The sequence below is a fragment of the Artemia sp. Qi Xiang Cuo genome, chromosome 7, assembly GCF_049724085.1.
Source record: "Artemia sp. Qi Xiang Cuo chromosome 7, ASM4972408v1, whole genome shotgun sequence".
Classification (NCBI taxonomy): Eukaryota; Metazoa; Arthropoda; class Branchiopoda; order Anostraca; family Artemiidae; genus Artemia; species Artemia sp. Qi Xiang Cuo.
The window spans coordinates 46347247-46371453 of NC_142800.1; the positions used below are offsets into that span (position 1 = coordinate 46347247).

The 24207-nt window shown below is 35.4% G+C and overlaps 1 protein-coding gene across 1 annotated transcript in view; it reads left to right on the forward strand.

Annotated features, from left to right (window-relative positions):
- The first annotated feature begins 210 nt into the window (after positions 1-210).
- Positions 211-24207, forward strand: part of LOC148950340 (protein max-like) — a 28784-nt gene continuing 4787 nt past the window's right edge. Inside the window, exons 1-5 of the mRNA XM_089092309.1 lie at positions 211-235; positions 11880-11955; positions 13564-13623; positions 14900-15010; positions 23725-23851. Coding sequence (XP_088948435.1) covers positions 11893-11955; positions 13564-13623; positions 14900-15010; positions 23725-23851 — 361 coding nt within the window. The 5' untranslated portion in view covers positions 211-235; positions 11880-11892. The remainder of the gene's footprint in view (positions 236-11879; positions 11956-13563; positions 13624-14899; positions 15011-23724; positions 23852-24207) is intronic.

Below are 24207 nucleotides of genomic sequence, written 5' to 3' on the forward strand. Positions count from 1 at the left end.
CTTAGGTGCAATAAATGATACTTATACCTAAATACCTTTTGGAAGTAGCATACACAACTGTGCAGTTCTTCAAAAATTTCTGTTTTAATGGTGATTTTTTTCCGGAGCCCATTTTAGAGGAAAATCTAGTATTACTTTTGTCACCCATGGCAACGCTATTTTAGTAGAAGAAATAAACTTGTAAATAATTTGAATGCTTCTAGGCAAGGCTTTTTCTTGTGTAAATAAAGACTTGGTATATGGTCAATTGTTCTGTAGTTTGGATATTAATAAAAATAATACTTTCGAGAATACTGTAAAATTGAGTAGCCTAGTAAATCTTTTTAGTTTTGAAAACTTTGGGCTTAGCTGTGTGGGAGGAGGGTGCCCCTCATTCTTTGAAATTAAGTCTTAGCCTAGCAAAAATAGTATGATCCAACACTGGGCAAAGCTTCAATAATAAGGGAATAAGTTAATTCTTGTGAAATCCTAGATGAGAGGCTTTTACATACCTTAGAAGGTAAATAATATTTAGTTCATATTATTGACTTGGGCTACTAATAAAGTGAATATACCACTTGATGCCTTTCATGGGCACCCATAGGGAGGGGGAGGCACCTGCCCCCCTGGCTGAATGATGTTGCATTATTTTTAATGGCTATTTTTGTTCTGAAATTTCTATAATAGCCTATAGCATTAAAAGTGCCAATTAGACCAGGTTTGCCCCCCCCCCCAGAATTCAGCTTATGGGTGCCCATGATGCCTTTTTTATGTTATTTCCAAATATAATAATAATTTTTGTTGCAAATGAATTTTACCCTCACCCCTTTATATACCAATTCAGGGTAGCCTATATATTTGCACATTAGGGGGGGGGTAATGGTAAAGTTGATAAAAATGTAGAATTGCCCCTGATAAGGAGACGTGTTAGGAAAACAATTTTTACCTTAGAATATAGGCTATATAATGATCCTAGTGAACATATTATCCAAAGGGAGAACCTTTATCATCAAGTCTTTCCTTCTTTTTCCAACTTAAAAGAAAAAAAAATTACAATTTTTGCCACGCTCTCAATACAATGTGTAAATCTTTTGAAATTGCTGTTATAAATTGTTTTTGTAGATAGCGTTCATCCTGGTCATTGTTAATTCCATTTTTTTTAAATGATAGATAAAGCAGTGGCAAAAATACAAAATATTGCTATAAATATACATATAAATACAGAGTATATACCCCCACCCCCCTAATGTGCAAATATATAACAAGAATTGCATTCTGAACCTAAATATAACCAAATGAACTGTACCCCAACCCCTAGGCTAAATATATCCAAATCAGGGTATATATTTGCACATCAGGTGGTGGGGGCAAAATTTATTTGGGTAAAATTCTACTTTAGTTACTTTTACCTATCTTGGAAAGGGGTGAGGTTAGGAAAATGAAACTTTCAGGGATGGGTCTACAGGCTAAAATATGTCCTGGGAAGGTATTTTGAAGTAATTATCTCCTTTCCTTCTCCCTCTAGAAGATCCTGAAGTTTGCCTACATGACAGGTCTCTGCCTATTGCAATTTTGACAAAACAATATTTTACCTTAATTTTCAGTTATAAGATTCTTTTTCTCTGGTTTTAGTACTGAAGATGTAATTTCTGTTATTTGAGTAGCATTTTAAGCCATATAAAGGTTACTTTTCAAAAATTAGGAAATGTATTTGCGTATCTTTAAAACTCTATAAATCAAGATTGAGTAAAGTTGTGAGGCTGAAAACAATTTGTTGGACTTCATTTTAAGCAGAAGATCTATCTTACAAGGTTTCACTTTTATAACACACATATTTTTAAAGGTCAGGACCCTCTAGAGGGAGAAGGAGTGGAGGTAAGTACTTCAAAATACCTTCCCGGGGCATGCTTTAGCCTTTAGATCTATCCCTGAAAGTTTCATTTTCCTAACTAAACTCCTTTCCAAGATAGCCAAAAGTAGCTAAAGCAGAATTTTACCTTTATTTGTGATGTAAAAGAAGGTTATATTTAGAATCAGAATGCAATTTTGGTTGTATATTTGCACATTAGGGGGGGGGGGTATATACTCTGTATTTATATGTATGTTTATAGCAATATTTTGTATTTTTTCCACTGCTTTATCTATCATTAAAAAAAATGGAATTAACAAGGACTGGGGTGAATACTATCTATAAAAACAATTTATAGCAGCAATTTCAAAAGATTTATGCATTGCATTAAGAGCAATGCATTGAGGTATATATTTGCACATCAGGGGGGTGGGGGCGAAATTTATTTTTGATGTAAATGAAGGTTATATATAGAATCAGAATGCAATTTTGGTTGTATTTTTGCACATTAGGGGGGGGGGGTATATACTCTGTATTTATATGTATATTTATAGCAATATTTTTTATTTTTGCCACTGTTTTATCTATCATTAAAAAAAAAATGGAATTAACAATGACTGGGATGGACGCTATCTACAAGAGCAATTTATAACAGAAGTTTCCAAAGATTTAGTCATTGTATTGAAAGCATGGCAACAATTGTAATGTTTTTCTTTTAAGTTGGAAAAAGAAGGAAAAAAGAGAAAAGACTTGACAATAAAGGTTCTCCCTTTGGATAATATGTTAACTAGGATCATTATACATATTTTAAAGTAAGAATTGTTTTCCTAACATGTCTCCTTATCAGGGGCCACAATTGTAAATTTTTACCATAAAGTTTATTTCTGATGTAAATGAGAGACAAGTTTAAACTTTACCTCCACCTCCCCTAATGTACAAATAGGTACTCTGAATTGATATATATAGGGGTGGGGGTAAAATTCATTTCTGACTAAAATGATTATTATATTTAGAAAGAGCATAAAAAAGGCATTGAGTGGTATGTTCACTTTATTTGTTAGTGAATAATATGAACTGTAAAATATTTACCCCTTAGAAAATAAAATAGGCATATTAGCAGGATGTGTAGAAAATCTCATTAGGATATTTACTTGTTATAGATGTGAAAACACAACTTAATACATCTTTGATCAAGTTTCAGTAGATAAAGGGAACATTCTACTTGATGCATAAAAAAGGCATCAAATGATGTTTCAATTTCATTTAAATGTTTTTAATTTCATCTTGGCTAAATTATATGAACCACTAGAAATTTATCCTTTTTTATGCTCTTTCTAAATACAATAGGCTAATTGCTTTTGGCACAAATTCACCTTACCCCCACCCCTAGGGTAAATATTTGCACATTGGGTGTGGGGGTAAGGTTCATTTCCAATGCAAATGAATTTTAAATTTCGATTCAGGATGCAATTCTGGGTAAAATTCTAGTTTAGCTACTTTTTGCTATATTGAAAGGGGTTAGGTTAGGAAAATGAAAATTTTTTGAAGTACCTTCCTCTGCTCCTTCTCCCTCTAGAGGGAAGTGACCTTTAAAATCTTTGTAGGCTATCATGAAAGTGAAACTTTGTAAAACAGGTCTTCTACTTAAATAAAGTACAAGAAAACTATTTTTAGCATCACAGCTTTGCTCAATCCCAATTTATGAAGTTTCAAAGATCTGCAAATGTATTTCCTAAATTTTGAAAAAAAAACATTGATATGGCTTTGGATACCACTCAAATAGCCAGAATTGCATTTTCAGAACTATAACCAGAGAAAAAGAAACTTAAAATGAAGGTAAAATGTTGTTTTGCCAAGATTTCAATAGGTATAAGACCTGTCAAGTAGGCAAATTTCTAAGGCTTAGAAATCAAAAGAGGGTTAACATGGAAGCTTGGCAATACCTTCCCAGAGTATGTTTTTGGCCCAGGATTCATTAGGCTACTGAAAGTTTCATTTATCTAACCTAACCCCTTTTGAAGATACCAAAAAGTAGCTAAAGTAGAATTTTACCCAATTCTGATTATAGAGATAAGTTTGAACTTTACCCCCACCCCCTAATGTGCAAATATGTACCATAGTGGTGTATATAAGGATGGGGATAAATTGAATTTGCACCAAAAGCAATTATTATATTTGGAAAGAGCATAAAAAAAATGCTTCAAGTGGTAGGTCTATGTTTACTTTATCTGTAGGTCAATAATATGAACTGCTCAATATTTACCCAAGTTTTAGGGTATATGCCTAGAGAACAAAACATTTTTAGAAGATAATTCATACTTCATATTATAGAAACAATTGTAGCCAACATATTTTGCTTGCAGCCATGCTATACTTTACCCCCAACTGCCTTAATGTGTAAATATATAGCCAAACTTATATATTTCTTATCTATTCACTCAGTGTGTCTATCTTGTTACAACCTATGTACCTGTAAATTGAATAAACTATGACAAAACAAGAACCAGAAAAACTGGTGGCATAATTCATTGGAAATATATAATTGGGTCATATATTTGCACATTGGGGGGTGGGGCTGAGGATAAAGTATAGCAGGGCTGTATGCAAAATGTGTTAGCTACAATTATTCTGCATATTATGAAGTATGAATTGTTTTCATAATATGTTTCTTTCTCTACAGGTCCTTCTCTAGGCTTATACCATTTTCAGAATAGTGGATCTCTAAAAATAGAATGCTTAAAATAGAGACAATTTCATATTGCTATTTTTTATACACTTTAACAGTTAAAGTTGTGCCCCCCCCCTCTATAGTCCTAGGCTAGATACAAAAAACTACCATAAAATAGAAAGTGTACCATTAGATTCCTATTTTTATCCTTTCAAATATATTAGGCTACTTATTATCTGACAATACACTCTATCCCCTACCCTCTTAATGGATACATAAAGCCTAGTCATAATTATGTATGCATTTGTGGTTCTTTCCATAGATTGATCCATTGTAAAATCAGTTACATTATGTAAATTTGAGATATCCAGTTTTGCCTGGGTGATAATGCTGAACATTAGATAAAAACAGTAATTTTAATTAGTTAAAAACTTGGGCAAATTGGCAGTTTTCAACATAATTTAGCTAGGAGGAAATTGAATATATCCTTTGATGCTTTTTCTTATGCTCTTTCATGGTTCAAGAATCATTTCTAGGGGAAATTACATTTTGAGCCCTTGCTGGGCTCAAAACAGCCCATAGTAACCAGGACTGGATTGCCTCTAGGCTAAAGCTTTGATGCCTCTAGGCCCAAGGGTTTTTGCTGCTCTATTTCTGCAAGATTTCTGGGGAAATCCCCAAAAATTCAAGCACTGAAAAGAATGAAACTGATGAGCCAAAAATAATGAAAGAAAGAGGTAATACCAAACTCTCAAATGCCATTCTTGGGAGACATTTGACAGTTTATAAGGGGTCATGGAATTCCTGTCTTGTTTTGAAATCACTCTTCTATGAATATGTAGCACGGCAGCAGCATTTTTGACAGTTTTCAGGCTCTTTTGAAAATTCCTATAATTTTGATTTCAAAATAACATTTTACTATTAAGACTAACTTAAATAATAGTTACCATTTCTGAATTAGCTAGAAATTGACATTTTTCCTTTACTAGACAGTTTTATTTAGAAACATTATTTTAAACTTTTGGTTACTATGGACTGTTTTACCTTTTGGGGCCCCATTAAGGGCTCAAAATGAAATTTCCCCCAGAAACAAGAAAATGCATAAAGTGATGTATTCACTTTAATCCAAGCTAAATTATGATGAAAACTGTAAATTTAATTGTCTAAATAGCCTAAGGCTATATATGGGACCTTCATGGGGGTTGAGGATGACTTGTCACTAATGTGACTTATCTATAAAAAAAGAACATAAAACTAGCAATTTAAAAACATCTGTATTTTTATTCTAGCATGTCTCCTTCTGGAGAGCTGCTATTCTGCAATTTACCTGCATCTTTTTATGCTTTTTCAAAACATAGACTGCTACTTGCTTTGTTTACAAAATTTATTTTAATTCCTTAAAATGATGCCTTTCTCCTTATTATTTGCCAGCAGAAAATGGTTATGGACAATGATACTTATTTAGTGGTTGCTCTCTCCAGAAAGAAACACATGTAAAATTCTGAAAACTACAATACTTTAAAACACCTACCTAAATCATTCCTAAAAGCACATTGCTTTACTGTAACCCATCCCCTTAGGGGTATTAGATATACTGGGATAGGAGCCCCTCCTCCTCCCTCCAAGTTTTTTGCAAGTCAGTAAAATAGTGGCACAAAGCAACACTATTTTAAAGCCTCAATTTTTCTTATTTGCTAAATAGGCTGATTAAAATATACAACTTTAAATCACTGAAAGAAGATCACTCTCAGACAGTATAATCAAAATATGAAGTAATTTTAGTAGCAATATCATCTAAATCAGTCAGTAAAAATGAACAGCCAGTTGGTAAAATCCCCCCCCTCCAAACATTTTCGTTAGTGATGCCTTTATTCCCCATTTCAGTCTCTTACAGAAATCCTTCCTGTATATGTGACTTGGACTTTAAAAAGATTTAATGTGGAAAAACTTAGGTGGGCTGCCACCAAACCTTGCAGTATTGTACTGGTACAATGAAGCACTTTTGATGGTAGCTGTTTTTTGCAGCACACTAAAGGCTGCAGGCTCTGATTCAGCTGCAGGCACTATTTGTCAGGACATATATTAAAAAATAAAGTTCACTTGTGTCACTTCTCATCTTGTGATTACTTTTTTTTTGTTGAAAAAGGGCTTTATTAAATAAATAAAATAACAACAAACCCAAAGTTTACAACTTGTATGGGTAAACATAATCCTTTACAAAACTCAACATACTGTTAGCCATTTTTACCCCCTCCCCCTCCAAATGCAAAAAACAAACTAAATATATAATAAATATTCATGGCCTAACTAGATGCCAAAGATACAAAACCATTCATCTACTCTATCCTCTTGCCCCTTCTAAAAAAGACCAGACAAAGAAGTGTTAAATCTAATTGGTTTGGAATACATAATAGCAATACTTAAGTACAGTTTGGGTGGAAAAATTCATACTTATAAACAGTTGCTGAAAAGCAACCATGATATTTGGAAAAATCAGAAAATAAGGAGGCTAATGGTACTACTTTTATCTGTTTACCCTGTTTCTTTTTAAAAGTGGCCAACCACTAAATATTTACCCTCTTCTCTTCCTGCTGATTGATCACTGTTTGCTATAAAATAATAAGGTAAACATAGAAACAGTTTCGTTAAATTTGCCTCCCTCCCATAATGAACAAATATATAGCCCAAATTATGCATACTCAATGAATTTTGTATAGGCTGACTCTTTTCTTCACATTACTTTAACAGCAAAAAAGCTGTATCAATGGTAGCAAAAAGAAAAGAGTAGACTACAGAGAATTCTTTGAATGTAAATAATGTGGGCTATATATTTGTCCATTGGGGGGGGGGGGGGTAAATAAAGTGTTTTTTTATAGGAGTGATATAAGTAAGTATTTTAGGATGTTTTACCTTTTGGAATTTTGTAATGTTTCCTTCTGGAGAGCATAACCACGAAATAAGTAGCCTACCATTATCAGTAACTATTTTGTATTGGCAAATAATAAAGGGCAAGGTGTCACTTCAAGGGCTCAAAATAAAATATGCAAACAAAGTGATTAGTAGGCCATATTTGGAAAAACCTGATAAAGATCCAATTAGAGTTCTCATCTCTAAAAATAAACACTGAAGTTTTCTGCACATCCTGCTAATGGGCCTAAGCTATTTTCCAAGGTAGGAAAAAGCCTCTTGTCTTGGATTTCACCAAAATTAATTTATTACCTAACTATTGAATTTTAACCTGTGTTGAATTATACTAGTTTTGGTAGTTCTGATCTCAAAGAATCAGGGACACCCTCCTCCTACACAGCTTAGCACACAATTTTCTAAACCAGAAAAATTTACTAGGGTACTTGGCAAATAATTTAGTCTTGAAAATATTGCTTTCATTAATAGTCAAACACCAGAACCTAGAGCTGCTGGGAGCTCAAAGCCTCCTGTTTAGGGTTTTAGACAATGACATATCAATCTAGTTTGAATTTGCTTTGCCTGGCATTGTAACCCCTTGGGCAAATAATAATGTTTTCTAGCACAAAATGGCAGAAAATGCCAATTTGTCAAGATGGGAGGCTCATAACCTTCTATTTAGGGTTTTGGACAATGAACAATTCATGACTATTTTAGAAATGCCAATTTCTTGGATTTTGACCCCTTTTGGGGCCAAAATTCATGTTTTCTGGTACAAAAGGTAGGATGGGTCACTTTATGGCAGCACAATCTCTTTTTTACTGAGGAAGGGCACTATGCATTGTAATGTGGTTTGAAATTAGCCTTCCCCCAACATTCTATGACCCCTAGTTCAATACAATCTCCCCTGGGGAAAACATGGAAGAGAGAAAGAAAAAGAAGACAAATTGGTGTTTCCCATTCAAAAAAGTGATTTTCCCTCTTGCTCAAGGCAACTGTTAATTATTTTATCTGCGTTTTTCAACCACGGTAATTCCAAGGGTGCCCCTTTATTTCAATCTAATGTCCTTTTTGAGGGGTTTTAGACTCTTTTTAAAAAATCTTATAAAATTTGTTGTCACAATGTTAAGATTAACCAAATTAAAAGTTACCATTCTGAATCAGCCTCAAATGGCAATTCATTCTCACTAGACGTTTTTTTTTCATTATTTTTAAACTTCTGGTTAATATAGGCAGTTTTTTGCTTTTCACTAGGTTGCTGTCTTGTAAAGAAGACATTCAAATGTTCTGTGCTTTTTTAAACTTTTTAAACTGTTTTTGTGCATTTCTTAATTTCTCACTCAGAGAAATAGCTAGAAATAGAAGCTTTTAATGCCAAAACTGCTTTTGCTCCGATTATAATGCTTCAACACATGTCCCTTTTACTAACTGCTATTGATCACAGTAAAAAAAAACAAAAAACAATTAAACATGTTTTTCAGTTGTTTCACCTCTTGTAAAATTCACATTTTGAAACATGATACAGTGTAGTATATTTGACACAAAAAATCCCCCAGGGCTATGGCCACAAAAAAAGAGAACAACATACATATACAATTAAAAGATTAAATTTGAACTTTTGGACAAAACAATTAAGACAAGAAAATACACAATTCAGCACTAGTACAAACAAACAGTCATCATATAAACATGTTCACAGTGGGTTGTACTGACACAAATAAACCACATCAGATTCCCAATACATAGAAAACACCTATTTCCCCACAATTTTTCCCCCTCACCCACTGCAAAAATCTCCCTTCTCAAATCCCTTAACCCTTCATACGTCCCCAGAAAATGAAACATATCACCTTTCGATTTACAGATACTTCTTCTATAAAATTTCATTGTTAGAAATCATCTTTTATTCATCATATTCACTGGCCAATATAATTTGGTTTTCATTTAGCCTATTTCATTGTTACAGCTGCTAAATTCATACACTTGCTTGCCAAAAGTGACTAAATTTTTAACTGGGCTGTTATGGAGTCTTGGTCTCTGAATAGTGATGACAACCTTAAGACTTCTCAAGTGTCTTTCAGAAATTGTGCAAGAAAAGTTAGGGCAGTTGCCATGATACAAACATTCATAACAATGTAAAATTTAAAACAAAACACACTCTTTAGTCCAAACTGAATCAAGAAACTAAAGAATATGCTCCTATATGCCATACTGATATCAATGAATCTTCCAAACCCTTTTATCCCCATGAAAGTTCTATCAATTTGTAATTTGTCAATCCATTCCTCCCTTTTAAAGTATCTTGGAGTAATTTCCTCCCTCAATCCTTTTAGTTTCTTACCTAGAACATAATATCTTACAAAAAGCTTATTGATACTATTTCATTACTAATATACAGGGAATTTTTATGTACTAGCCTATCTCCCTTCATGTGTAAAATCTATGTTCAATGTTTGACTAAAGAGACAATAAAATCTAAGCTGAAGTTTGGCTAAAAGGAATATAAAATTGCTTATTATTTGCAAGGATTCCCTGTCATGTGGCCAAAATATTTTTTTGAAAAATGATGCATAAAATTTAAAGAGCTAACAAGGAGCTTTTTTTCATGAATTCCAGAGTGCTGCCTGCCATCTAATTTTACAAGCCACTTCTCTTTTGATCCCAGTTGAGTCTCTGATTTTATTTACTGTGTTTGGGACTGAAGTGTAGTAATATAACCACACATGACTCCTAAACATTAATAGTTCAAACTAAGAGAGATAAGTTTTCTATTTAAAACCAGGCAATACTCCTTGAAAAGCTGCTGGATGTTTATTCCATCAGTTTCTGTTTTTCACAAAAGTTTGTTCATGAAATACACCATGACGAAAATTTTGAGAAGTTGACAACATCTTGATTGTGGTACACTCTGGGGAAAAATATAATGATTCTTCAAAAGCAAGCCAAGTTATGATTTGTTCCAAAAATAAGCTATAGAGGCAGAATTTTCAGCCCCTCTGTCATCCACTCTGGTCCCCATCATCCCAACTTTTTGATGGACAGTTAGGCATGTCACACTTTTTTTTCTTTCTTATTACCAGAATCATGCAAGGATTTTCATTTCATAAGATTGAAGAACCAAAATGAGCCAATCCATCCATGTCCCTCCTACTGCAGACTTTATAGTCTAGTGGTAGTCATGTGGCCCTTGATTGGAAGTAGAACCATGCAAAATCTTCAATATGTCAGACTGGAGGAAGGAAGTGGCACCAAGGCCTCTCTACCCCCCCCCCCCCTTTAAAAAATAGAAAAAAGCGCTGCCAACATTTTAAGAGAAAGTTAGGCATGGTGTACCATGCTGAAACCAAATTGCTGCAAGGATTTTCAGTTATTATTTCTAGAAAGAACAAACTGAGTCCTTGCTCCCTCTACCCTCTCCCAACCACTTTTTGAAGAAAGATAGGCATGATGCACCTTATTTGAACCAGTATCACACAAGGAATTTCAATCAGCCTTATTGAAGAATAAAAGTGAACTTTGGGCCCTTTCTGTACCCCACACACTTTTTAGCACAAATATAAGGATGTTGCACCCTGTTTAAATTAGTATTATGCTAGATTTTTGAATTTACATCACTGGAGAAACAAAATGAAACTGTCTATCCTTAACATTTCTATCCCTTCCACCTCAAACTTTTTAGAAGAAAAGTAGGCATGTTGCACTTCATACTAGAGCTGCCAGCCTCTGGATGAATATGGGCAAAAAGCCAATCCTTCTGGTGCATGGCATCATCGAGACCCCAGTAAACATTAAAGGTTCTTTTCCTCATCTCTCCTAAAAGGCTCTACAAAACTTGAAGGCACTGTTGGGTAGAGAAGGTATGTGGTTTCCACTTTTCACTCTTTGTGTAAGGGATGTAAATACACAGTTTCTTCCTTAAACATATTTTGGACAATGTGCATGAGAGAGCAGAAAGGTACCCACCAGTTGGCACAAAATTTGCAGAAAATAAGAGCGTATTAAAAATAAATGCTGAAAACTTGCCAACTTATGTAATATCTTGTTGCTGTTGATGAATTGTCATTTACTGTTGCCATGAATTGAAATTAATGAAGGGCTCTTTATTTAGAGCAGTTTGCAAGGAATGCTTCTATATTCATTAATATTTTCTGACATGTATATACAGGGGTGGATCCTGGGACCCCCCCCCCAGATTTTTCTGGCAGCCTCTGTTTTTTTTTACTCTTTTTTAAAGCAAATTTGTCAGTTTGGTCAATTATTGGTGCCAATGTCACATTCCCCCCCCCAGATTTTGCTCTAGATCTGCCTTTGTTTATATATGCTTGTTTTGAAAATACCTCAAATTTTAGATGCAAAATCCAGCCAGAAGTTATTTGAATTACTTAGCATTATTTATTCATAGCAGGTGTGAACCAAGAGCTATCTTACTGGCAGAACATGTAGACAATATTGTTGTATTCACATGCTATTTTTTTTTAGGTATCAGTGAATAATGCCTTATGACAAATACGGAGAAATGTCTGATGATGAACGAGATATTGATATAGAAAGTGAGGTAATAGATAGTTTTTTCTCTTGAGGTAAAATCCTGGTTTATAAAGTTCTGTTCAAATTGTTAAATGTACAGTATAGGAGAAGATATTTGTGTTATGTAATTAACATCTGAGAATAGGATAATTCAACTTTGAAATAATCACATCAATGTTGTTTAATAAAAATTGTTGTGGCATTTCAGAACCCATTACCTTTGCCATTGTTGACATTAGGTCCATGTCAAAAGTGTCACATGATAGGAAAGAAAATCAAAACGCTGGAAATCTGCCTCAGAATTTCTTAATGAGGAAAACTTGTTGGCTCTACTTGGAATAAATGTCAAGGAATTTTAGTACTTAATCAAACCTTTTAAGGTGCTTTTTTAGCATGTTTAGATGTAGTTTTTTTTAAATGGAATTAATAAAAAAGAAAAATCAAAACAGATGTTTTTGAAAGAACAGTAAGGAGCAATAGTAAACCAAAGGAAAGCAGAAATGAAGTCAAATGATAACTTAAACGTAAAAGGACCAGAAATTGAATAAATGAGACCCAAAACGACTAGAAATTACAATGAATAACCTGCAGCAATAAATTATTTGCCATTAGTTGAGGAATAAAGCGATATTGGTCTGGTTCTTTTGCCGTGTCATAATCATGCTTTTTGAATCTAAATTCTCTGCAAAAACATGAACCAAAAAAAGGCCAGACCATGGAAAAAAAAATTTTAATCATAAGGTGTCCAGAATAGGAATCACCGAAAACAAAAACAAAATATAAGAAGTACAAAGCAGTGAAAGAAGATGGACTGCTATATTTCAAGAGGCTGAAATCACAGCAATCCATTTTGTTGGAATTTAGTTTTCTTCAGTTTATTCAAAACGAGGGTCTCAAATTTCACCTAGACTTATCTGACCGCCATCTCTAAGCCTCTGGAAATTTCTCTTTATTTCAATAGCCTCTGAAATTCCGTTTCTAGTATTTAGGGGTAATTGTTAACATTCTAACTTAGTCAAAATGAACCAAATGAGAAGAATTAAAAAACTGAATATGGAAAGCAAGGGCAAAGAACTTATCATAATGCTCCAGGATTTAATTATCAGTCAGGCTTCAATAGACTGAGCCTGCTCTTTTATCGTCTGGCCCAAGTGGTCTGAGAGTCAGCCCTATTTTGGATTTGTCACAAGTGCAAGAGATCTCATACATGTCAAGGTCTTTTGACTATCTTAAAACTTAGCGTTCTCTTAATTTACAAAAGAAAAGATTATGGTACCAGAAGGGATATAAGCCAAATCATTGAACTTTTTCAGTTTTTGTTTAAAATATCTGTAACCCCTTATATCAAATATAATTTAAGACAAACATGAGCTAGAGAAGTCATATATGTTCGTTTTGAATCATCTTTGAAATAGAAAGTTGAAACTCTACTCAGCATATGTAGTTTCTTGTATCCCTTATTATAGGCCTATGTTTTATTCACTCTTTTTACTTTAACACAAAAAATGCAGTAGACAGAGGTATTTTTAACTTTGCTTTTGTTTATGTGTGTGACTGTATGTATTATGCACACCCATGTATGTTAATGTGCACTATTTCAGTTTGGATTATTTTCGTAATGAATCCCCACTTTTAGGAAGATGATCAGCATGGATATTCTTCATCTGGGCAGGGTTATTCTTACAGCTCTAGTCAGGTATGTTTCTTGAAGTTTGGGTATAGCTCTAACTACTCTTTTATTAGCTAATACGCTACTAACAAATTATATGTACTTATTAGTCCAAGGCCTGGGGGTGGGTGATAACACAAAAAAAGTAATCTTGTAATCTTGTGCGATTGTTCTATGAATTTTGATTTCGTTTTATTTATCATTATCCGTCTTTTTCTTTTGCTTTTGTTTTTTCTTTTCTTCGTCTTTTTTTTGTATACTCCGTTCATTGTATTTCAATGGGTTATAAATAAATTCATTTCAATTCAATCTCTTTTCGATATTTTTTAATTTCCTCAGACAAAGTTAAGTCCCTCCATTGTAGGATAAAGTTATTCCAGAACCTTGCCTTTGTACAGATATTTATAAAAGGTAATAAATAACAAATAGTTTTTTTCGTATTAGCAAAGTAGGTGGAAATTATTTTCAGAATACTAGACGGGTCACCAGAAACTGACTAACTTACTCTGCTGACCAGTGTTGAAAATGCATCATACAAACAAATTTCTTCTTTTTCCTCTGATTTTTGAGCCCAGACAATTAGGGAGGTCTAGTATCAAAGCGAACCTAATCAATATATTTGTCATAAAGACTGTTTGAACCCAAAATACACTAAATTGGCATCAAAATGGTTTCTGTATGTTTAAAGATAACCCTAGAACTGCATTAAATGTTCACATAAAATCTTTGGGCTTATGTTTTATTATATTTTTGAGGGTTCATTTAATACTGAACCTTCCCATTTTTGTTCTAAAATTCTTCTATTTTTCCCTAGTTCCAGTTTGACTTGATCTAAGATTATGAATTAAGTAGCTTATGTTTGCTGTCATGCATGTAATGGATTGTAATCATTAATTTCAATTGAAATCCGTGTAAGATAATAGAAAGAAGCTAGTACTATCTTGTTTGCATTCACCTTTAAATTATGTAGTTGACACTTGAAAATGAGAAAGGGAACAAAAGAGCTTATTATTCAAATACACTTAAAATGGATGTATTTGTACTGTTTAGACTAGTGGCAGTGTGACTGCTTCAGCTGGTTTTAAATCATTTCACCGTGATTTTTTTCTTGATTAGTGTTTAATTTTTTCAGGTGCTCACCTATTATTACATAAATTGATTCTAAATTTGCATTAATTTATTTAGTGACTATTGTTGAAGAGAAGTATTTGTGTGTATTTAATTTTGTTCTATAAATTTCAGTATCATGCAAATGTCTCATCAATTTACTCTGGACATATAATTCACGTAATTTTTTTTACAGCCTTTGGACAAACGAGCTCACCATAACGCTCTGGAGAGGAAAAGAAGAGACCACATTAAAGACAGTTTTTCCTGCTTGAGAGATTCTGTGCCGTCTCTTCAAGGAGAGAAGGTAAATATTAAAATATCAATATTCATCAGTCTTTGTGGGGGGGGGGAGGCTGTCCGTCTGAGATAAAAACTGAAGACCTAGAAAAATTGACTTCCCCCTTTTCTTAGTAATAGACAATTACCGTTCCTCAATACCAATTTACTAATACCTATTTACGTTATAAACAATTTGTTTTGTTTGAGCTGATGCTGTATTTTTTAATTCCACCTCCTCTCCGCTAAGTGGTATTAACCTCTACAATTTCCAAAAGTAATGATATTATAAACCCCCCCCCCCCTTACAAATAAACAAGTTCAAAATATACCATGCAAATTAATTCTTGTATTTGAGCAGTTAAAACTAAATACAACTAAAATATAATGATAGATCAAACGGTTCGTTGTAAGATTCATTAAGTTTAGTGGTACCCATCAAAAGCAACGAGCCTGAAAAAAATGCTGGGCATTTTGAAAAGGGGGAAATACCCCCCAAAATACAAGCAATCTAATTAAAAATCGCATAATCAAATACAGCATATCAGAGAACCCTACTGTAGAGGTTCAAGCTCCCATTTGCAAAAAAGTAGAATCTTCTATTTTTTTGCCAGAAAAAAGATCACGGATTCGCGTTTGTTTATTTATTGTTATTTTTTCAAAGAGTGGCCGTATCGAATAAACGATCCTGGATTATCGTGAGAGGGCTCATTTGAACGGAAATTAAAAGTTCAATGCCTTTTTAAGGGACCACAAAGATTGAGGGGGAACTAGCCCCCCTCCCTCTCCCCTTTTTCCCCAAAGTAGTCCGGTCAAAATTTTGAGAAAGCCATTTTGTTCAATATAGTTAAAAGGTCTTATAAATATGCCTTTGAGGATAACATGACCCTCCCATAGCCCTTGGGAAAGGGGTGTAAGTTATAAAATTTGCTCATTGCTTATATATAGTATTTGTTATTGTGAAGTATACAGACATTTTTTTTATTTTTTGGGGGGGATTTCCGCGGTGAGCATTTTCCGTTTGGGGGGGGGGTATTTTTCGTGGGGATAATTTTCCGTGGGGGGATTTTCTGGGGGTGAACTTTCCAGGGGAAATTTTACACTGGGTGAATTTCTCATTATTCCTATACGGAATTCAATTTATTGGTCATTGCCAACTCAATTTTGCATGTGAAGATGTTCCGGGGAAATTTTCAGCGGGGCTGAAATTGTCTGGAGGATCTTGAGGCTCACAGAGAAATTTTGCCATGTGAATTTTTCGTGAAAAATTCATCATGAGGGAAATTTTTGTGGGAGCAACTCTCCATCGGGTGGGGGGGGGGGATTTCTGAGAAAATTTTGACAGTGATGGGATTTCTGGCATGATTTGAAAAATGATCAGAAATAATAAAAAAAATCGAATTAAAGTATGCTAGGTAGAATTTTCAGTATGGTATCGTCCGCAAGAAATTTTCTGGGGGAGACTTTTTAGCGAGGATATAATTTTTCAGGCGGAATGCTCCGGGTTGTGGTGTATTTTGCTTGGAACGAACTTTCCAATGAAGAATGTTTTGTGGGTGGAGGGAATATTTCATGGAGGAGGAGCCACTCTCCCGGCATTATTTGAAAAATGATCAGAAATCAAATTTAAAAGAAAAACAAGTTTTTTCGATCGAAATGCTAAAGTTTGACTTTTTGTCCCAATTTTTTTAAGAATGTCTCCTGAAACACAAGGGCCGTTTAATTAGAATAATAAGCTTTTTTAAAAGTTCTAAAAAACTTTAGCCTTAAGAGCGACGTGTTGAGGAGGGAGCAATCCCCCTCATATACATAATAATTTCTGTCCGTTTTAAGTTTTAATTTTGCTCCTTGCTTTAAAAAAACTGTTTTTTTTTATCTATTAAGAAAACGAACCACAGTCAGCCAAACACCGGACACATTTTGTTATGGAAGAAGTGAAGCCAGTTGAACACAGTAAAACAGTGTAGCCTAAACAGTACACGCTAGTTATAAATTAAATGATGCACCAGATTGAATACCTTGGTCCATACTGAACATGAGCTGCGAGCTGTATATTTTAAAATAGCTGCAGGTTGATAACCCAATTCGGTAATTAAGTTCAAATGTAACAAATATTACTATTTACAAATACTACGTTTTCTTGCAAGAACATCGAAGGTTGAAGTACCCTGCGGTACAGCTACAGTTTTAAAGACCACTAGAAAGGAAGCAAATGCTGCTGTCCACTCTTCTGTATCGTAGAGTGTTCTCCTCCCTAGTCTCTTACCATGGTTATCCTTCAGACTTTTGCATACCTCTGGATGGACATCCTTAATCTTGTTCATGATTGCAGACAGATACGACACAACTTTGCATATAAATGATAGTTGGTTGAGGGAAAGTATATAAGGGTGGCTTTGATCGCAAATAAATGTTCCTCCAAGTTACCGCTTTCTCGGCTTTGATGAATCTTCTTCGTGTTAATCATTGTCATATATTTGTTGTAGAGTTTTGCATTACGCGATATCCTACACAAGCTATTTTTCTGTACGGCAAACTTACAGGGTTTGTCCGGAAAGTCATAGGACTGATTTTCTTCCGCCGCAACTGTACTTCGGAGCGTGCGTGCTCTTACTGGACTCGGTAGAGGGCTTTCCTAGCTAACGAACGAGTGGCTGTTCAGTTGTCTCCGAACACCATGAAAGTCAGGACAGGCATTTTTGCGTGACGTGTTTCTGTGAGTGGTGCAAGTCGAAAATGCAGCGTTCGTTAGAGCAGAGGTAGGCGATTAAATTCTATGTGAAACTTGGTAAATCTGCGACAGAGACGTTTGATATGATCAAGCAGGCTTACACAGATGTTACTTTAGCAAGAAATGGTGTGTTTCGGTGAACTCAGGCTTTTTTGGAGGGCCGGAAAGAGGTCGCCAATGAAGACCGTTGCGGAAGACCTTCAACTTCGACAAAACCGACAATGTGACTCATGTGCGCAAAGTTTTGAACTCGGACCATCGAATTAGTATTCGTTTAATTGCTCAAATCTCAAATTTACCAAAATCTGTCGTTCATGACATTGTGATGGTGCATTTGAACATGTGCAAGGTGTGCGCGAAGATGGTCCCAAAACTGCTCACTGACGACCAGAAAGTGCGGCGAATGGAAGTGTCCCAAGAAAATTTGAACATGTGTGAAAGTGACCCCCAATTTTCGAATAGTGTAATCACAGGTGACAATTCCTGGATCTTTGAGTATGATCCCAAGACAAAGAAGCAATCTTCCGAGTGGCACACGTCGGCGTCTCCTCACCTGGAAAAAAAAGAAGCAAGAATGAGCAAATCCAAAGTGAAAACGAAGCTCATTGTCTTTTTGACATGAAAGGCATCGTCCACCATGAACTTATTCCTCCCGGACAAACCGTCAACGCCAAGTTTTATGTGGAGGTTCCCAAGAGACCCAAACGAAGGGTCAATCGGGCCCGACAAGAGATCGCATCCGACTGGAGGTGGCATCACGACAACGCTCCGGCTCACACCGCCTTTCTCGTGAACAGCTACATGACCAAGGCCGGCATCCCAACACTTCCGCAGCCTCCCTACAGCCCTGATGTGGCCCCCGGACTTTTTTTTGTTTCCTCTTCTGAAAAGGCTGATGAAAGGCAAGCATTTTGAGGCGAAAGAGGGGATCCAACCAGCATGTACAGCGGTTCTCGGCTATTCTGGAGAATGCATACCATGACGCCTTCAATGCTTGGAAATCGCACTGGCAGCGCTGCATTGACGCAGAAGGGGCCTATTTTGAAAGTTTTTAAAGAATTGTAACGATTGGCTTAATAAATGTTTTTAAATCGACTCAGTCCCATTACTTTCCGGACAAACCCTGTATCTTTCCCAGAAGAAAGAGCACGGACGAGTTTTTATTTTATTTGTACTTTTTTTTCCCCAGGGATGATCGTATTGAACCGATGGTCCGTGAAAACCAAGAGAGGGCTCATCCGAACGGAAATTAAAAGTTCTACTGCCCCTTTTAACTGACCAAAGAGATTTTGCAACAGGAAAGTGGCGTTTTCTGTCATTCTATGGCACCAAACTATTATATTAGGTAGAAATTTATATATAATCCCTCGTGATTTCCGGGAATATTTTTAGTCTACGGCTTTCTTATTGGTGCTGGGGAGAGGGGGCGGGGGTAATGGTATCCCTCCTATTGCGACAACCTTTTTCTACGTAGCAAAATATATTACATTCATGTGCATACTGGCACAGAGGTTGAAAAGGCGAGGCAGGGCATCATGAGCCTTGGCAGAAAATTTTTTGTGGTGGGTGAGCTGGCAAATGCATCCAGGATTTTTGTTTTCATCGATCACAAATGGTAATATTTCTCTTTTTCTATTTACATACCAATTTTGACCTATTTAAACATATGTACACAGAAGTGCATTTAAACATCAGAGAACCCTAATGTAGAGATTTTAAGCCCACATCTACACAAATGTGGAATTTTGATTTTTTTTTTTTTTCAATAAGCAAGATCACAAATTCGTGTTTTTTTTTTTTTTTTTTTTTTTTTTTTTTTTTTTTTTTTTAGGGCTTCTCTTGTCAAACCAATAGTCCTTGAAAATCCGGAAATGGCTCATTCTATTGTAAATTACAAATTCTATTGGTCTTTTTAAGTAAGCAAAAAGATTGTACCACAGCGAAGGGGTGTTTCATGTCTTTCATTTGTAGCACCGAACCATAATTTTCACCCAAAAGAGTTGTTATCGATTAAAAATTCTGAGATATCCAATCGATTTGATATTATTGAAAAACTATATAGTAAGGTTTCCAATTTCAGAGGCAGTAAAGCCATGTGGTAGCGTTTGTTCCTGAAGAGTCACTTTGTTAATATAAAAAAAATGGTTAGTATATACACTCATTTTAAAGCTTGATTTAATCAATTTGATTCAAATTATGTTTGATAAAATTTTGTACAGTGAGGTATAGTTTCGCATCAGCTATTATGGAGGAGACTCAGTGGGTCGTTTCGTAGCGGGAATGGGTCTGCGTGATTCCTCAAAAAGCACGTTTCTAAGATTCTTTGAGCATTTAGGTAAACACAGGAAATGATCTTAGGAGGAGGGGATCAAAAATTAGTTTCTAAACTCGTTTCATTTGGATTCACCCTGAATATAGGTGCTGCAGGATGATAACTCCCTTCTTATTGTAGAAAATCTTTTTCTTCTCAACATTAAATGTGAAATCCCATATCACCTTGGTTAGGCCTGGGCATGATTTGAAAAATGATGTGAAATTGAATAAAAAACAGCTTTTTTCAACTGAAATTTAAAACTTAAAAGTAAGAGAAATTATTCCGTGTATAACTGGGATTGCCCCCTCATCAATCCCCCTGCTCTTTACGCTAAAGTTTTACTTTTTTGTTTTAAATCCTTAAGATCGACTACTCAAACACAAGAGGTGTTGAGTTGGAATTAGAAGTATTTCTTAAAGCAATATAAAACTTTAGCGTAAGAGCGGGGGATTGAGAAGGGTGTAGCCCCCCTTATATCCAGAGTAATTTCTGTTTGTTTTAAGTTTTAATGTACTATAACTTGAAAAAACTTGTCCTTTTAATATAATTATTTGAAAAAAACTACGTTTTCTAAAGAGTTAAAGAGGCTGAGTTACAAGGTCGAACCTTAAAACGTACAGGGATTAGGAGGCACAGTTGGGGGGCTACCACCCCCAAACCCCCGCTTTCGCAGCCTTTAAATATAAAAAAAAATTTCTTTAAACTGAAAGTAAGGAGCGACATTAAAACTTAAAACGAACAGAAATTATTCCGTATATGAAAGAGGCTGTGCCCTCCTCAACGCCTCGCTCTTTACGCTAAAGTTTGACTTTCTCACAACTCTTTTTTTAAACAATAAAAACTTTAGCGTAAAGAGTGAGGCGTTGAGGAGGGCACAGCCTCTTTCATATACGGAATAATTTCTGTTCGTTTTAAGTTTTAATGTCGCTCCTTACTTTCAGTTTAAAGAAATTTTTTTTATATTTAAAGGCTGCGAAAGCGGGGGTTTGGGGGTGGTAGCCCCCCAACTGTGCCTCCTAATCCCTGTACGTTTTAAGGTTCGACCTTGTAACTCAGCCTCTTTAACTCTTTAGAAAACGTAGTTTTTTTCAAATAATTTCTGCACGTTTTTGTACAGTTTATTACTTATTATTGCTTGACTAACTCTTAGCTGATCGTGTCAGGAGTTAAAGTTGGGGAGCTGCCACTCCCCAAACCCCCTGCTCTTGAACATTCTTGTGTTAAGGCTTTTAATTCCTGAATACTCAAATCACGTCGTACAGGGTGCGTCCTAATCCCTGTACGTTTTAAGGTTCGAACTTGTGACTCAGCCTCTTTAACAGCCCCCCAACTGTGCCTCCTAATCCCTGTACGTTTTAAGGGTCGACCTTGTAACTCAGCCTCTTTAACTCTTTAAACGTAATTTGAAAAAGAAACTTGAAAACGTAATTTTTTTCAAATAATTTAAAATAGAAACTGAGTTTCTTTTCAAAGTGTATAAAAAAATTATTCTGATAGAGAATCAAACCCGGGTGGTCCACTCGATAGTCGAGAGTCTCAACAACAAGTAGATGAAGCCACAATATTTTTTTTTATTTATGAATTAGTATCTATTTTTGACGCAAGCAAATTCCCAAAAATATTGAGATGTGGTTTTTGGAAAACAGGAAAGGAGTGATCAGATTGAGCTGAAATTTCGAGGATAACCTTCCAGGCCCCAGAAAAGCTTATCCTCTAAATTTCAGCCCGATCAGACAACGTTAAAGGGGGGTTGTGGTGGGAAAAATTAACATGGGCTAATATAGGAAAACGAGGTTTTTCGTAAATGTAAATTAGGGTGATAATTTTTTAGGTATGAAAATATCAAAAGGCCCTAGCAGGTCGAATTATGATTCAAATGAGTCCTAATTCAACCGTATCTGGGGCCAACTGTGGCCTTTTGGCTTGGCTAATAAAAAAAAAAGACATGAAATTTAAGTGGCTATATTTGGTTTTTTGAAAACAGGGAAGGAGTGATCGGATTAAGCTGAAATTTCGAGGATAAGCTCCCGGGCCCTAGGAAAGCTTAACCTCTAAATTTCAGCACAATCGGACAACGTTAAAGGGGGGCTGTGGTGGGAGGGTCCAAACTTCCGGCCCAGTTTACCCCATGAAGATAAAGTCGGAGGAGGATGAAATTTTGCAAGTTTCTTAGTTTGAGCTTGGGCTACAAAATGCGATTACCGCCGTCTCTCTGCGACCTCTAGGACCTGAAATCGCTTAACATTGTGGTGGGTCGCCTCTTTATAGAGGCACAAGTGTGCCTCCTTGATCTGAACATGAATCAGTGTAGCATGTCTATTTATCTGAATAGACGACTCGGAAAATTTCTACTGTATGCTTAATTTACCGTATAGATCACTTTAAGTGCTGTGGTGATAGACCGAGAAAGACCATGCTTACAATCACGATCTGCCCAGTCGTATGCTGGAGTCGAAAGCTATCCTAGCATCATGCGCGGTCAATATAAACTTTTCACCTTTTTCACCACAATCAGTTAATAAGTGCGCAAGGAGACAGTGTACATACTCTCTGCTTATACCCACTTTAAAGCCAAACTGACTATCTGGAGTGGAACACAAAGTAATTATCATCAATAAGAAGAAGGAAATAATAATAGAAGGGTATGAGGCACATTGTCTTTAATCTTTACTTTTTTTTTTTAGAACGGGGAAGTCCCGGTCTGTTGTGCTGAAAACCAATCTAACACCTAAGACGGACGTATTTTGGGACCAGAACTTCCGGCCAACTGGAATTCTGAGCTTCTTGCTTCCCAAGCGTAAGCGCTTCATTTAGACTTGAGGAGGAGTTATTTATTCCTGGGCTGAGACACTACGTATCTTGAGACTAATGCTCCCCACAATTTAATTAATGAAAATTTCAATCCGGAATGTTGCTCCTTTAAAAGACAATTATCGTATTGACATTTTGACTGGCGACTGTAGAGGCTTTGAACTGGAATTTGTTAGGAGATGTGTAAGGTAGCAGACAGGGATATATTTCCCTGTACAACCGACTGACGGTTGCAGTGGTGATCCTAATGGATTTTACACACACTTGCTGGAACAAATAGATGTGACCTCAAATAGAAATATGGCATTTTTGTTATTGCATTTTAATATCCAAGCTGGTATAAAAAAAGATAGAGGGTATTCTGGCTGTGGCCGATTTGGTATGTGGAAGGAAAATGCCAATAGACTTTTGCATTTCCTCTATGTTTTATTATTTTTTTTACTCTGTTTCCAGTTTGGGTTGATTGTAATGAAATGGAAAGTATCAAATGGTTATCGGAGCTAAAAAGGAGGATTCGCGCTTTTTCTTGGGCTAGAGCGCACAATATGTGATTCGAAGTGGAGTTTATAGTCTATTTTGAAGGGCTAGCCGTTGTTCCGTTATGTTTTCGTTTTTTAACCGTGTTTCCGCTTTTGAGTGCAAAGCTCCACTCTAGCAGGCTAGCACACGTTGTACTCTATTTGCATAACTTAATGTCTTTAAGGAGAAAAAACAGAGTTTTTCAGATGCATTTTTCTTACGTCAAACAGGGTTTACCCTTCGGGATGTTCGTCATTGCTCACTTGCACATTGACCTCATTAGCTTCAGTAACTTAGCATTTACCAAAAGCAATTTTTTGTTTTAAGTCCTGTTTTCCATTGCTTGCTTTTATAATTTTCTTTCTAGCAAGCAAGTAGAGCTCAAATTTTAAAGAAAGCTGCTGATTACATCCAGTTTATGAGAAGGAAAAATTCTGCTCATCAGCAGGACATAGATGATTTGAAGCGACAGAATGAAGTACTTGAGCAGCAAAGTAAGTGTCATACCTTTTTTTTCTTTTTTTAAAAATAGTTTCCTTAATTTCTCTTATTAACCTTTTCTTATTTTCCTGCTTCTTTAAATTATTTTCTAACAAATACTGGGCTTCTTCCAAAAATTGGTAAACAAGTACCTTACGATAAATTTTCCAAATCAGGCCTACTTTTTTCTTTATAGATTTCAAATCTACAACTTGTAATAGAGGCTCTGACTTGAATTTCCTAAATTATGCCTTCGTAGACTCCTGAAGCGAGGATGTGACCCCACCTGACACTAAATATTGAATGAGTTGGTTGGATTCTTGTATACTTACAAACTTTTCAAGACTTTTTTATTTAGCTCCTACATGTC